Source organism: Liolophura sinensis, chromosome 1, assembly GCF_032854445.1.
Source record: "Liolophura sinensis isolate JHLJ2023 chromosome 1, CUHK_Ljap_v2, whole genome shotgun sequence".
Lineage (NCBI taxonomy): Eukaryota > Metazoa > Mollusca > Polyplacophora > Chitonida > Chitonidae > Liolophura > Liolophura sinensis.
In genome coordinates, this window is record NC_088295.1 from 57,896,681 (window position 1) to 57,913,356 (window position 16,676).

The 16,676-nt window shown below is 38.0% G+C and overlaps 1 protein-coding gene across 1 annotated transcript; it reads right to left on the reverse strand.

Moving 5' to 3' along the window:
* Window positions 1–5,543: 5,543 nt before the first annotated feature.
* On the reverse strand, window positions 5,544–16,667 carry LOC135476078 (zinc finger-containing ubiquitin peptidase 1-like). The gene is made up of 9 exons (XM_064755977.1): window positions 16,586–16,667; window positions 11,205–12,452; window positions 10,367–10,545; window positions 9,826–9,994; window positions 8,935–9,126; window positions 7,657–7,825; window positions 7,124–7,251; window positions 6,736–6,953; window positions 5,544–6,123 (listed from the first exon to the last, which is right to left on the reverse strand). The coding sequence occupies exons 2-9, from the start codon at window positions 12,397–12,399 to the stop codon at window positions 6,088–6,090; spliced, it is 2,286 nt and encodes a 761-aa protein (XP_064612047.1). The 5' UTR covers window positions 12,400–12,452; window positions 16,586–16,667; the 3' UTR covers window positions 5,544–6,087.
* Window positions 16,668–16,676: the final 9 nt, after the last annotated feature.

The following is a 16,676-nucleotide window of genomic DNA, read 5'->3' on the forward strand; positions in this document are numbered from 1 at the left end:
TTGCATGTGAAGATTAAATTTATCATTTTAACATCTAAAGATTTCACGGTTAGTTATTGGGATGTTTAAACATCATAGACATCCATAAAGGTCAAAAGGTCATTGTGTCTGATGACTGAGGATTTATTTATTTGTTTGGTGTTTTATGCCATACTTAAGAAAATTTCACTTATGGTGTGGTGGCCAGCTTTATAGTGGAAGGAAACTGGGCAGTGCCTTGGGTAAACCCACCACTATCCGTAGGTTGCTGGCAGAACTTCCAATATACAGGGAAACCATAACAAGCTTGTGACAGGAGTGTGGACTGTATGGTACATGTAGAATACCAAGACTAGTTGATCATGACTAATTAGATTGGATTTATTTATATATTTGATTGGAGTTTTACACCGTACACAAGAATATTTCACTTATACAACAGCGGACAGCAATAAGGTGGGAGGAAACCGGGCAGAACCTGGGGGGAAACGCACAAACATCCACAGCTTGCTGGCAGACTTTCCCAATTACTTTTAGATTGGAGGTTCGTATTATGCTATTAAAGCTCTCAAGGCAGTAGCATTTCGTCCGCAGTTGTCGGGTATTGGGTGAGGCACACACGTTGACCTCTACGGGCTATCTTCCACCCAAAAATATGTGTGATGAGTTCCATGCCTGCCTCATATATTTTATTTATTTATTTGAATGGTGTTTTACGCTGTACTGGAGAATTTTTCACTTATACAACAGCCGCCAGCATTATGGTCGGTGGAAACTGGGCACAGCCCAGTGGAAACCCAGGACCATCCGTAGGTTGCTGGCAGACCTTCCCATGTATGACCCGAGAGCCTGCCTCATATAAAGTAAAACATAAAGCGTCGTCAGTCAAATGAGTTTCACACTATCAAAAACCAACACAAAACAGAAAAAAAAAAAAAAACGTATACATGTCTGATTGATTTTTTATTTTTTTAAAACATTTATCACTGGTAAAAGCACATGTGTGCAAACACTGCAGATATGAACATGTCATATGTAACATTGATTTTGACTATGCATGTGCAAATAAAGCATGACGATTAAATACCTCACCTCTCGTCCCCATCCCTCTCCACTGATGAATTAAACTTTGATTTTACGTGTTAATTTCACATATCTCCAGTTCATGGGTAACTTCATCCAAGACTTGATGACCATCACTATCTTCATGGAAAGCATCAAGATGTTCCCAATGCCATTTAAGACATGACTTACAATAAGGTATTCAGTTATGCGGCCTCTACAATCGGGACGAGCTTATTAATGTGTTGAGACGAGCATTTCCAGATAATTTCAAAGGGCCATCATTGATACTTTTCCCGAATTTACCTGTCCTGTCTATATCATCCTTGGGAAACTGTCTATATCTATATCTCAAATGTATTGTTTAGTTCAGCTTATGTTGTGTCAAACAAATCCCTTATCTGATACAAGCATTTCATCACCATCACTTTGATTAAGGTCCATACACAGTTTTCCAAGATATGACAAACTAGATTACACAGAACTGTAATGGGAGATAGTGTACTAATCAAGTGCACAAAAGTATTGTTCCACATAAGTTTTCCATGCATCTGGCACAACTGCTTTTCACGCAAGATGTATTTGTGGCAGAGCACATTTGTAGCTGAAGCAAGCTGGGCCCAGTTTCACAAAGTGGCGTATGACATACTTTTATCCTACATCTGTAGTATGATACTTTGCACGAAAGTATTACTGTACCACTGCCTTATATGTGCGATTATCATACATGTACAACATCTTTGTGAACTGGATTCAGCACTGTTAGGTTATTTGGTCAGCAGTGTTAGGTTATTTGGTCAGCACTGTTAGTCATTCGGTCAGTGTGTAAGAGTATCTTTTAACATGGGCCATCAATATAATGCCCAAATGCAAGAAGACATTGAACTTTTCAGGGATGTTGAAGCTATTGTGAATTTGTGCTTATATACTTCCATTCTCCCAACCTCATCCTATGTTTTTCTTTTTTTCAAGAACATATTGTGACAGGGAAAATTCATGAACTGATATGCAAATACAAAATACATACAAATACCACAATTAGCTGAAGGTTGGGACTAGTGAATGAATGGACACTTTATGTGTATATTTATCCGTGCACTTACACATTTCTAACCCCACTGAATGTGATTCTTGAAAAATGTAAATACCAAGAAATAATAAAGAAAAATAAATTCAATAAAGTTAAAAAAAAAAGAAGTTAAGCCGTATCTGAGGAAATCTATGGGAAATATCTGTAAATGAAAATCTTACTAAAACACAAACATTATATTGTACCATCATGATAGCTGTGTTTAAAGAAGGCTAAGAAATTTTTATTAGCTCAAAAGAGCTAACATTGGCTCAGATCTGAAAAACATGTCTGTAAATGCATTCTGGCATGTAATTAAGTACATAGGTGCATCTGTCAGACTTAGTCACAAGACCAATTGGGTTGGTAACATGACCAATCGGAATGAAATGCGGCTGAACATAACTGGTGGGAGATATTTAAGTCATTATACATGAATGTACATATGTACAGAAAACTGTTTGTAGGACATGCTCTATCAGCAGACAAATACATGGTATAAAAGTGAAAAGAAAAAGTTCCTGTTCAAGAGGAGATAACTATTGTTTGCCCAACTGGCCTGTTGGTTTGACCAACGTGGAATATCAAAGTGTAAGGGCAACAGTTAATATTCGACTCTTCTTGACCATTTACATTCCCGCATTGTTAATTCCATTACACTTCACAACTGTTAATTCCATTAAAGTTCACTATGTGAAGTTGTGAACTTTAATGGGCAAACAATAGTTATCTCCTCTTGAACAGGAACTTTTTCTTCACTTTTATACCTTGTATTTGTATGCTGATAGAGCATGTCCTACAAATAGTTCTCTGTGTATTTACTGGGCAAACGCATAAACTCTAAACCAAGACAAAGTATCTGCCTGTTGTAAGCCATTCTGTGAAAACAAGATTCACTCAAAAAGGGCTAACCAATACATCACTGAATTCTCAAAAGAAAGTGCTCACATTGAATAACACTTCTGTTTTACTGACACCAGCCATAACATCCTACATGTGCGTGACTTCATAAGCAGTGCAGTGGAGTCACATACAACAACGTTTTCAAAATAGCTTAGAACTGAGTTTTAAGGAAACGAAATCTATAGGTTTACAGGTAACTCGACTGCAGAAAACATTTTCATCTCGAACACTTTAAAATTGTTCCTAATATGCCTGTTGACAAGTATATTGTAATAATAAAAATGCAATGTATCTAGCATCTAGAAATGTGGGGTTTGTTATTGATTAAGTTATATCCAAAGCATACATTTTCCAAAAATATTTTTCCATTCATAACAATATAAGTTGAAGCTGTCATGCACACAAATTCTTTGAGCCTTCCATGTATATCAACAAGTGTACTGCCCATCCATACTGTTCCTTTCAACAATTATATCTACAAACTTAACTGAAATGCAAAAAAAATTGCAAAAAAAAACATTCCTCACAGCCACGAAATGTAGGCTAATGGACCATATTATGTTGTTAATGCGACTACTCAAGGTAGATATGCGTGCAAAAATTAAATAAATACAATGAAATATGGCAAAATTAATTCACAACATTGAGTCATTTTGTCATTCAAGTTTGACATAGACTGAGATCACAAATGGAATGGCGATGAGCACTTTGAATATCTAGCACTTCAAAAAATGCTTGGAAATAAGCCTGAATACTGAAGGCAAACACCCTGCAAAAGCTTCAATAAATCTATAAGTACAAGTATTTTCAACAAACTGATCTGTTCACAGGCATTCAGAGGGAAAAAAAGCCGAGAGATTTTCTGATTACGGCAAGCCAGCTTTCTGACTCACCCCTTTAATACATAGAGTTCTGTCCTATGAAACACAAAATACCCTAAATGAACATAAATTCTGTCCCTGACTAACTTGCCAATTTTTTCTGATTCTGATAGTTCTACTGAGTTCTTTTGGTAAGGAGTTTTGAGGTTTGGTTGGAACAGGGGATGATACTCTTCTCGAAAATTGTAAGCTTTGGCACAAAAATATTTGATGACATTCATTTGCCTCTAAAAATGGATTTTTGTGGATGAAATTATAAGTCATTTAGGGTACTTCAAAAACCATACACATCCTACATGTTTTTCAGGACTTTCAAGGCCAATTCAGTATAAAGTATAAATCTTCATGTTGAGATTAACAGATACTATTTAAGCCGGCAGTTTATTTATCGGTCCCTATCAAACATAATGCAATATAACGTTCAACACTGAAAGATCAAGTACCACTACATTCCCAATGATGTATCCCAAAATAAACTCTCTTCCAAATACTTCCAAGGTTATGAAAATCTTTTAAAAGAATTCAAGCACCTTCATCGAATTCAATGATCACTGGAAAATCTTTCTAAACGCAACCCGTGAGTAATAATCTTCAATTATCACTAATACGACATGTGCTTAGCATATGATTGTCAAAAAATTACTCCTAAAAGCAGATGTCTGTCCATTAAGACAAATTGTACAGATCCACATTTTTCATGTGATCATAAAACTGCTCTTATGTAACTATTATTGTTTCTGGCATAGATCAGCCAACCCAGTGGAGTTTCTCACAATCACTACCCAATGATCAGTCTGGCCAATGACTGAGGGTTTCTTATTGTGTCTTGTCCCATGATTGGTTGATAACCAAAAGCATGTGTTCTGCATACTGTAATTCCTCAACCTTTTCGCATTTGAAAGAGCAACTTTCAATGCAATTTATGCACATTTTTAAGTTGATTTTAGAGATAAAACTAAATAAAAAAAATTTTAAAAATATAATCTTGTCAATCAACACAGAATAATACCTCCAGAATATGCTTGAATGAACAGCATACAAACATGCGAAAAATGTTGAGGAATTAAGGTAATCATGCATGAATTCAAGAGTCTTGTCACTGCAGTCGTATGAAAAGAGTCAAGCTGAAAATTTATGTTCGCATGGATTCATCTCTGAAGAACATACACAGAGCCAAGTCATTTATATTTAACTCTGTCACAAAGATGAAAAAATCAAACAACAAAATATTTTACAAAAATTACACATATTGCACTGCCCTTGTAAACGAAACAGAAACTGTCAATACAGGTTAAAAAACAGCCGTTTCTTTCTGAAAACCTCGTATTAAATGCTGTCTTGTGAAACTAAATCCTGAGCAACAATGGAGAATAACCAGAGTATAAAACATGTAATGCTGAACAAATTTCTGATAAAATACTGAAAGATTTTTCTCCTAACTAAAACATGTAATGGTATATTCTGCTCATGTATAATATCAAGTGTAAACTCTAACATATTAAGTGTAAACTCTAACATATTAAGTGTAAACTCTAACATATTAAGTGTAAACTGTAAATTTTCAGTCAACCTTCAAGTGAAAGTGGGCGAGAGTCTAGATGTATATCCAAATGTTCATCTTTGTAGAATAATTTTCAGTGCAGATTTCCAAATCAATGACTAAAAACACTTTTAAGAGGATGCTTGTTTCTTTTGTCGCATGTCAATACAACAGTAAAAAGATATCTTAGAAGACTTACTGTGAGAAAAAACTTCATGAGGAATTTTGGGCAAGCAAAAAACTGAGACTGTACATGTTAAAAAGTGTAAAAGAATGTCTTGAGTTTGATATGCATGAGTGTCTCTAATATAAAATGGATATCATAAACATGCAAATATAAGCTTGTAATCCATCAAAGGCAATTTTCATAATGTGTAGGATGAGATTTTGGCTTTTTTTTTTTTGGAAAACTCCATGTACCCTTCCAGTAATTATTACAGCATCTATCATGATTTCTACCTTCTTTATGATATTTGAGAACAGCCGTCGAAAGCCTGTTTTTAGCAAGACCCACAACTTTCCAACTAGTTCAAAATGATTCTTGCTTATGTTGCTTGGGTGGAATTCTTCACAGTATAAATTTGGTTCATGTACAGGCATGAAAAGACACACTGATAAATAGCACTAAAAATTCAGTAAGACCCAATACACATTTATGGAATTCGTTGTGATCGGATGACTTTACTGTTCTGAAAAAAAAAAGAAACGAGACCAAAAAGTAAGTATAAAATCAAAAATAATTCCAATTATCAGAAATATGCTTGAGTATAGTGTAAAATACCAATAAGAAAAGTAAATAAACAGAAAAGAAATATTTTAACCCTTTACCCTTCAAATTTGTAAAACTACTGATAGCTAATGGTTTCCAAACAATATTCGAGTAAGTACCGCATGTAGGTCTGAAGAAAACAGGCTTCAAGAATTCAAATGGTCAATTACAAATTACACATAGCTGCTCAGTGTAAAATTGAAAATTAACAATCACGACTCTCTTGTACAAATGTACAAACCTGGCTATCTAGTACATTAACATCAGTTATCTCAAATAATCAAATGTTTTTAAGTCCATGTTTCTATAAACTAATAGACAAACATATAAAAGCAAGCAGGAAACTACTCCCACCCACTAATTTACATCACAAACAGATTTTAATCTCCAAATTCAGAGTAGATCTAACGATTAAACAGAGTAGAGAAAAATAAAAACACTTTTATTAAATACATCTACATGAGCAACAACACAATTTTCATTTGGAATCCTAAATCTGACCGTTTTAAAGGCTTTTTACCTCTGCACTTACTTCATAATGATCCTCTTCCAATATACCCATAACTGCTACAATCTGATACTGTTTGGCTTTGAGACCCTGGATTGTCCGTCGCAGCATTCGTAAATGGTTCGCAGTTACTTCCCCTTTGAGCTGTTCCATCTGCCGCTTGCTGCAGCTGGGGTCAAATAATAATGGCCGCAGGCAACCATCCTTCAGCTCTTCTATACCCACAATAGTTCTGCTATGACCTGTTAGAATCCAACAATCAAATCATAAAGTGTCCTTGAGTCTCCTCCCCATCATTTTAACAAGGCAATCTGAAAAGGCTCTAGCCCTTTTTAACACATTCGTCAAACTGTCATTTAAAAGCTATAGGTTTACTGGTAAGTTTATTGCCTGCACTAAAGTGTATTCTCACCCTGATGCTGTAGATACAGAGGGGGCTTATGTGGTGCAGATCTCATAAAGTAGTCTCTGACCCAGGTCAACATCTGTGGGTGGGTGCCAGCAGGGCCTGTTGGGGTGTGGAAATCCAGCAACTCACATCTGAAATTAACACAGTTTGCTAGTGATATTCCACCTGTCCAGGCATATACTGTAAAGGCACAGTGTCACATTCAACCTGGCACAGTGTCACATACTGTAAAGGCAGATGCTAGTCGCCTATATCCTATGACCATGTTAACTGTATGGTCCTCGTATACAGTCTTGTGGGCCGACCACGGTCAGACCATGTTCGATTATCCATACTGGTGGAAAACAAGAGGTCTTCATCGAATGTTAGACAAAACAGATGACGCAGACTGTTTATTATCACCAAGGATGCCTGAACAGTGAGTGCTTTTAAATTTACACAGTCTCTGTTTTGCATGACAATTTAAAATAAAATCTTTTACATAGACTGAAAACAGTTCCCTGTATACATCATGCGAAACAGCCAGAGGCACTCACCTGACCCTGAGGGAGAGTAGAGTGGCTGTTATTTCTGTGGCACCTATCCACTTGGACGTGTTCACTAGTTTACCACCCAGCTGCTCAGCCCCCTGGACATCAAACCCCTTCTGCCAGGCAGTCTCTATCAACCTCTGTATCTTGGGTATGGAGGGAATCAAAGGGCGACCTGACAAGAAACACAAAACAGCAAACCTGAATCCTGTCCTGGAGTTATATTAGTAAAACCTTGTTAGTCATATTTCTTATACATATTTTTTTTTTCTCTCCAGCCGTATGAGGGAAGGTCTACCAGCAACCTGCAGACGGTCGTGTGTTTCACCCAGGCTCTGCCCAGTTTTCTCCAACCATAATGCGGGCTGCTGTCGCCTAAGTGAAATATTCTTGAGTACGGTGTGTAACACCAATCAAATGAATAAATAAACAAATAGATATATATTTTTTGGTAAAATAGGCCGTCTAGGTTATATTTACCTAAAAAAAGTAACTGATGTATAAGGTTTTGTGAACTGAATGCTCCTCTTGGTGGATAATGATGTAATTATATGTATGATTTTAGTACATAATCAACAAACAAGTGCTGCACATGAGATCATCAGACAAGTAGACATCAACCATAAACACATGAATACGTGTTTATGGTTATTAAACTTGTGTTTATGGTTTATATAAATATGTGTTTATGGTTAATGATAGACATTAACTAGATGTGTGATTTGCTGACGCATGTACGCTCATACTTAGTAGTTACCTATCATGTAATAATCAGATACACAGCCATTAGATATGCTATACTATAGTCAAGACAAACACATATACCCTAATTCCTCAAATTTTTCACATGTGAAAGAGCAGTGCAATTAATGAATACGATTTTGGAGACAAAATTACATTGGTTAGATTGGCCAATTTCAGAGCTTCACAAAAAGTATAATTTTATCAGTCTACACAGAATAATGCTTTCAGAATATGCTTGAATATAAACCTTGCAAACATGAGAAAAGGTTGAGCGTACAGGCACTGGATACATGTCATGCAGTGAAGAGCATTTGTGAAGCGCTTTGGGTGATGTCCAGAATTCACAATTTGGTCAAATTCCCTGACATTATATTTTACAATGCATTGTGTCACATAAAGATTTGTTACTTGTGGCTGTTATCAACTTAAAAATTTAGCACCATTGAAGGCACATTACTTCATCAGATATCTAGATACATGCATTCTTTGTGTGATGTTACATGAAGATTTGATAGCTAGATGTAGTAACTTGAACCTTACCATTAAAGAGAATCTTCTGGTATGTGTCGTCAGTGGCTAAAGAGGAGAGCAACATCTGTAGGTTTCTGTATCCACAGCCCCACCCCTTATCCCCATGGGAGGCAGCATAATGGTCTGCCTCACTGCACAGCCACACCCCGGACACGTTAGCGGGTAACTTCTCATAAAACTGATGCAGCTGATCTATCACACCTGTGAATACAAAATACATGAACATCGCCACTTCAGCAATATTTCAGCCATCTTTAGACACATTAGACAAGTGTGAATTGTCATTGAACACATGTCTGCTGTAGAATCATAGCATACTTGAAGTTAATAAGGCTTTTTTTTTACCTTCTGAATTTGGGAAGCACATACATGTATCTCAGGTATATTTGCATGTACACCATTCCACACTCAAAAACAAGCACTTTGGAGTGAGTGAGTGCTTGGGGTTTAATGTCGTACTTAACAATTTTTGCAGGACGGATTTCCACCGCTCTTTTATCTAGTGCTGCTTCACTGAGACGCCTTACTGAATGCAAGTAAGCCGCCCGCCCGAGCCATTATACTGATACGGGTCAACCAGTTGTTGCACTATCTCCTTCATGCTGAATGCCAAGCAAAGAAGTTACAACTTCCTCTTTTAAAGTCCTAGGCGTGCAGTTAAGAATTTGAAATACTGGTACATTGATTTGAGCCATTAAAATAACGGCTCTGTCAAAGTCTAAAATACAACAAAAATAGACATAATGATTTCGCTGAAAAATTATGACTTTCCTCATCCATCACATGACAATGTCAAGTTTAAACCTTCTGAGTAACAAAATACAGGATTTACAAAATTTTAGTGAAAACGGCAGATTTTTGTGAAAATGGTTCAAACTGATAGGGATCGATTCAACAAACCTTTTGTACAGGAGTGACCATCATCAATGCCATTTACACCGCTGTGTACAAGTGAAGTCTTGTGGCTGTAGAACTCGTTCATGCTTATCTGCCCTTTACACACAGCTCTCTCCAGGTTCAGCTCGTACTGTTTCTTGTAGTTGTTTTTGTTGTCCATTCCAAACTGGGCCTAAAATGACAAAATTCTCAACTGAATCTGAATGTTTCGAGCCAACTGAAGGAGCATCAGGGAACGCTTGTTGAAGCTAAAGCTTTAACTTGAGTCAATATTTGTAGTCTGAATACAGGTTGACCTAAATGTATGTATATCCAATAATTTAGACAATAGATATGATCGACAACTGTACCAAACTAAAACATCAAGAAATCGTTTCTCTAATAAACGGGGACCATTTCAAAATTTCATGTAGCAATGTTTCACTAGTTTCCTTGCTAGTCACATCACATAACAAAGCTTTGGGCCTACAAATGAAAACAAGCTACACTTTGTGATGGACAGAGTTCACTATATCTGTTATAATTTATATGACAGTGTTATTACCTGAAGCTTTTCAAACTGTTTCTGCTCATCCAACTGTTCAGACTGCTCTTTTTCAGCTATATCTTTTGCTAGTATTTCATCCATCAGCTCCCTGTTTACTAAGTCAGCTGCCATGGCTGCATCTCCTGTCAGCTGATTGGCTAATTCCTTGGCCTGTATCTGACAAGCAACATCTCTATCTGTATATAACAAATGAAAATGGTTACATGTATACTTATGCTCGAAAATCATGTCTCCATACATGCCATAAGGCCATCCTTAAAAATTCTTTCTAGGGGCTAAAACGACCAAATCAGTTTGTATGGTTTCCTTTTATTGTTATCCTGGCTAATGAAACAAATGGGTAATTTAAAGAAATTAAAATGGAGAGAAAAACAAAAAAAAAGAAACTTTTATCGAGATCGACCCCAAAAATTACAGTCTGTAGAGCTCTTTTTAGTGGGTTGGTTGCGTTACACATAACAAAACAAACCAATTTGACTATGGGTGTACATTTCTGAGAGCAAAAAACTATATTAGTAAGCCAAACAATAAATGCACTATGTTCATGCGCCAATTGAAAATTAAAGGAAAGTCCACAACTACATGTACACCCTAATATACATGGAGTATAATACACTGATTCAACAAAAATGTTCCACAATTGTTTCATACAAATTAAAAAGTTGTACATTTCATAATTTGTTGCAAACAAATAAAAATCTGTTAAAATTGTTTCATACAGATGAAAATGTCATAGAACTGTTTTACTCACACATAAAAAAAAAAAAACTTAAATAAGGAAAGGCAGGACAAACTATTTATGTAAACCATAGTAGACCTGGCTTACATGTTTTACCTTCTGACGACCCAGGAATCTGTTCAGAAGAAAAATGACCTTCCACATGCGCTGTCATGGTGACAGGGTCCGGTATATGAACATTACAGACAGGGCACAGTGTATCATCATCCATGGCACAACTCGTCGTAGCTTCAGCAAGGACTGAGTCTGATTCACTAGCAGGGACATCAGGACTAAGAACATCTGAATGTTTCGAGTTGACGTGGAGTTCGAGAGACAAACTTGAATCCAAGTGCATGTTACATATGGGGCACTCAAAGTCCAGATGACTTGTACTAGGGATAGGTTCACCTTCTGGGACGATCTCCATGAACTGGTCACTGTCGGCACTCGCTCCATTCTCCATCTGACTGAACCCAGGACCCTCCATACTGCCACTGCCACTGGGTTTGGCAGGACTTAATACGTCCAAGTGAGACACATTGACATGCCGCTGAATTTCAGCTTCTGACGATGTGGTGAATTTGCATAGTGGGCAGTGGAAATCAGATCCTGAACTGGTAGAGCTTGATGTATCACCAGTGGGTTTGGGGGGCGAGTTTTTGCTGCAGGGGGAAACGTCTAGAGAAAGCCGTGCCCTTTTACTGGCTAGGGAAGACATCTTGTTTTGGGGAAGTTGACTGTCTGGGTTGGACATCACATGAACAACAGGAAGTTTGTACATCTTCTCCCCCGTCTCTGCATTAATAAATTCTGTCCTTTCAAGGACTGACGACTCCGCCATCACTGTATCAGACAGGTCGTGTGCCACTACATTCTGACCCGAATCCCATTCACAGTCAGATCTCCTATGGACAACGGGCATCACCTGCCCTTTACTACCTGAAAATAATTTACCCCCGTCTTTAGTTATGTCTACTAAACTCTTATTAAAATATTCCAAATTTACATACGGGGCCTTTTTCCCCTTTTTAAAACTAGACTTATCACGTGAACTAGAAGAATCTGATCGAGGGTTATCGGCCTCGCCGTCGCTGCTTTGTCTCTTGTTCGGACTCAGGAGTTCAAGATGTTCCATGTACATATGGTCTTCAATTTCTTCCACAGAACCCCCATGGATGTCACAGAAGGGGCAGCACACAGACGCCTCCACGTGTTCCAACAGTACATGTGTCCTCATCTCCTGCTCACTCAGCCCATCCTGACCACATATTACACAGTTAAAACAGGATGGAATTCCGCCCTCAGCCATGGCTTGGATTGACGCAAGACGATTGATGGTCAGGGGCACCTTTTGGATTCAGCCTGAAAATAAGAAAAAGGAGACTCAGACTGTGTGCTTTGCAGAGAAATATCTAGAGCCCTTTTAGTTCTGGAAAACATTTGGACTCTCAAACTAACCAAGCTACATTAAAACTAACAAGTATACTGAACAAGAATAAAATGACAGTTTCTCAATAAAAAGATAACTTTTCATACAAATTTCTTTCATTCACAGATTTACAGACCTCAGAAAGCATCACTTTGAATTGCGTTTTATAAAATTTCTGCATGTTCACAAGGTTTGGGATGAGAACCTTACAGTTTTTTGAGGATATGACCCTTCTTTGCCTGTGTTACACGTCTGAACACAGTACCTTGAGTTGGGTATATATATTCTCCTGAAACTTATTTATTTCATTGGTGTTTAACAGCAAGTCCAAATGCTTTTCACTTATATGTTGGCAATCAGGTATATGGGAGGGAAAAAATAGGAATGGCCAAAGTAAACACTGCCCTTCACCAGGTATATGAAAAAACTCTAATCTGTATATCTGTAAATCTTTAACCACTGAAGCGCTTTCTCCAATGGAATTTATGCATACAGCTGATATGAAAATGATTCTAACGATTTGTGTGTGTCAGTATTTATTTATTTGATTGGTGTTTTACGCCGTACTCAAGAGTATTTCACTTATACGACAGCGGCCAGCATTACGGTGGGAGGAAACCGGGCACAGCCCGGAGGAAACCCACGACCATCCACAGGTTGCTGGCAGACCTTCCCTCTTATGGCCGGAGAGGAAGCCAGCATGAACTGGACTTGAACTCACAGCGACCCCATTGATGAGAGACTCCTGGGTCATTACACTGCGCTAGCGCGCTAACTAACTGAGCCCCGGAGGCCCCTGTGTGTCAATAAAGACGAAGCCTTCCCAAAACTATGCAGATTATTCTCAACATCTTGTAGCTCTCTCTCGGGACCGGTAGATCCAGGATCAATCCTTGATCGAGTCACACCTAGGACTTTAAAAGAGAAAGTTGTAACTTCCTCGCTTGGCGTTCAGCATGAGGGGACAGTGCAACGACTGGTTGACCCGTATCAGTATAATGGCTCGGGCGGGGCGGCTTACTTGCCTTCGGTAAGTCGTCTCAGTGAAGTAGCACTAAATAAAAGAGTGGTGGAAATCCGTCCTGCAACAAGGAGGCACATTACACGTACATGCACCTTAAGGATTCCTTCGTTGTCAGATGACTGAAAAATTGTTGAGTACGACGTTAAACCCCAAGCACTCACTCACTCATAGCTCTCTCTGAATGTTTCAACATAATTGTCCCACAAGATTTTGAAAAGGCTGAAGGATTAGGGTAAATGAGAATAGGAGACTTCTACTCTGTACATGTCCAAGTATGACAACTGTAATGTGTGCTGGGAATATATATGTATGCACATATATATTTTTTTCTACATCTGATGTCTTATAAGACTGAATTTTAGCCATTAATACCTGGAACATATCCTAATTTCTCTATTAAATTCAGGCCACAAGAGGCAGTAATCACGCATGTATATGTCCTTTTGTACTTACAGCTTTAGCTCACATTTTGCTGTATCTTTTTTTAATTACATTTAGAGTGATTGTTTTTGTTTGTTTTTTAATTGTGGTTTAACATCTCTTGTCTCTTCACAGATAATGACAATCCATTTCTGCTGCTCTACTGATCAGTGATACCCCTCAGAAAACACTGCACACAATGAGCCGCCCTATCCCATGTACACTGAATTATGAACATGATCTGAATAAGTTTTGTGGGTGAAATTTGAAACCTACATTTCATTTGAAACAGCAGTTTACTTCTTATGCTAAATAATATGGGCTGGGTTTTCAATTAGAATTGGAAAAGGAGGTCTGTGTTCAAAAGCAGGCAACTGAATTGAAAGTAATTATGTCAGTAATTACTACTGATGTAAATGGTAAGAATATTCCAAGTAGGCAGCTACGGGGACGGCAGTAGACAGCTGTCTGCATCCTGCTACGGGGACGGCAGTAGACAGCTGTCTGCATCCTGCTACGGGGACGGCAGTAGACAGCTGTCTGCAACCTGCTACGGGGACGGCAGTAGACAGCTGTCTGCATCCTGCTACGGGGACGGCAGTAGACAGCTGTCTGCATCCTGCTACGGGGACGGCAGTAGACAGCTGTCTGCATCCTGCTACGGGGACGGCAGTAGACAGCTGTCTGCAACCTGCTACTTGCCCTTTTTTGAACACCATGTATGGGTATGCAAAAAGTACAAACTCAAGTTTGTACAGTCTACATTTGTGTCTAGAAATGTTGAATTAAATTAGCAAATAACAGCAATCATGGATGATTAAGTAAAAGCTTCAGGTGAGGATATAAAAAATGTCCATGTATATAATCTATGCAGTCTGAGTCTTTTAACTACTGACTACATGAAATGTAGGCCCTTGGGAATGAATCTTATATATATATATATATATATAAACAATGATGAAGGCATGACAAAACAGTGGCCACTGCCTATTTCTGTAATAAGTCAGTTAAGAACAAGACATCGGGCAGACAAAAAACAACATATTTGCATGAACACAATATACCACATAACATCCAAAAACAGCAAATGCACTGACATGAGGTAGAGGAAACAGAGCTGCACTAGACAGGCACCAGTAAGTTCAATTGAACGTCATGTGTAGCAAGAGCTGACAACCAGGTCTGATGTGATCTTTAACTATGAGATCGTCAAATATTACCACAACAAGCCTAATCAGCACTTGAGTTCATGCAAAAATCGACGAGACAGGTGGGTGCCCTTCCAAAGTATTGCTGCTAAAAGACGCAATTTTACATTATGTGCTAAGTCAACAGCCAGATGGGCATCCAATCTAGCAACTATCGCAAAATAATGTCTTTTATCTATGTTACTTTGCGAGAGCCCCCACCTGTCTCGTTGATATCTGCGTGAACTTGCAAGACCCCTGAAATGCCGATTGGGCTTACTGACATTAAATGTAAAGGAAAAGACCTCTATAAATCGAAGCAGGCATTAATAAACAGGTCACTTAAACTATGCATAAATATACTTCCATTTACTTTTTTAAATTTTTGTAAAAAGAGTTAAAGGCGTTCAAACCTTTGAATTCTAAGAAGGGCTTTATGGACAATACTATCAGAGTTTAGGAACTCTGATGTCACATGAAATTTTTCCAACTCTAATCACGACATTGACTGTTGAAATAACTCTTTATACCCATGAATAAAACATTACTGATAGAAGGTTCCCAAAAATTCCTTCCTTCTGGTGAACATCAGGAAAAAAAATGTGATGTGATGTCAGAGTTCTTAAAGACTGTCAGTATGGCTCATAAAGCCCCCCATAGTATTAAGTATTTGAATGCTTTTCAACACTCTTAAGAAAATCTGAAAAATAAATGACGGTATTGTTAAACATAGTTTTCAGTTGTCTGTTTGATGAACCTTACTGCATAGTTTAGCTGTCTTTTCCTTTAGTTAAACTATTTTAGCAGCTAGTTAAGTCACCCACTGTAAATCGATCAGCCCCAAAATCCAGTCCACTGATGGGTTATATTTACCAATATGCAGAGGCTGCTGGACAATATTAAGTTTACTGCCACCGGCAATTTCTTTTCTAGTCAATCAGTTTGTAGGAAGTTATATCACCTTGTGCCATGTTTTGCAACATAACTACCTCAGTCCTCAGTCCCAAAGCCATTGTGTCATAAGATAATGTTGAAAAGCCTAGTTTCCCTCAGAAATGAGCAGCTCTCTAAATTTTAATTAAAAGCCTTAAAAAAAAAAAAGGAAATTAAAATTTTGAGTGGTGGTGGTGGGAGGGGGGCTTTTAAGTCTCTGCAAAGTCCACGCTGTCTTCATGTACACAGACGTGACCCTACGACAGATTACAGTGTCGTCAATTGTCATGTTTATCTCTTTGTACGCGTTGACACATGTGATTTGACTTATCTGTGGGGGCAATACAAACGTGAGACGGAGCTGTCACTACCACTTCAACCCAACACAGCCCAATTCATTTTCTACATTCTATCGCAAATTGATCGATGCCTCGAAAGTTGAGAACAGAAAATGCAGCTGTGAAGCACGTCACGTTCCCACAAGGGACAAAATAGCTCGTACCGATGATCTGTGAGGTTACTCAGTCGACAAAATCCACAAAACCGACTGGATCATCGCGTTGTCGCTTCCATGTTGCTGATTTAATATGCGC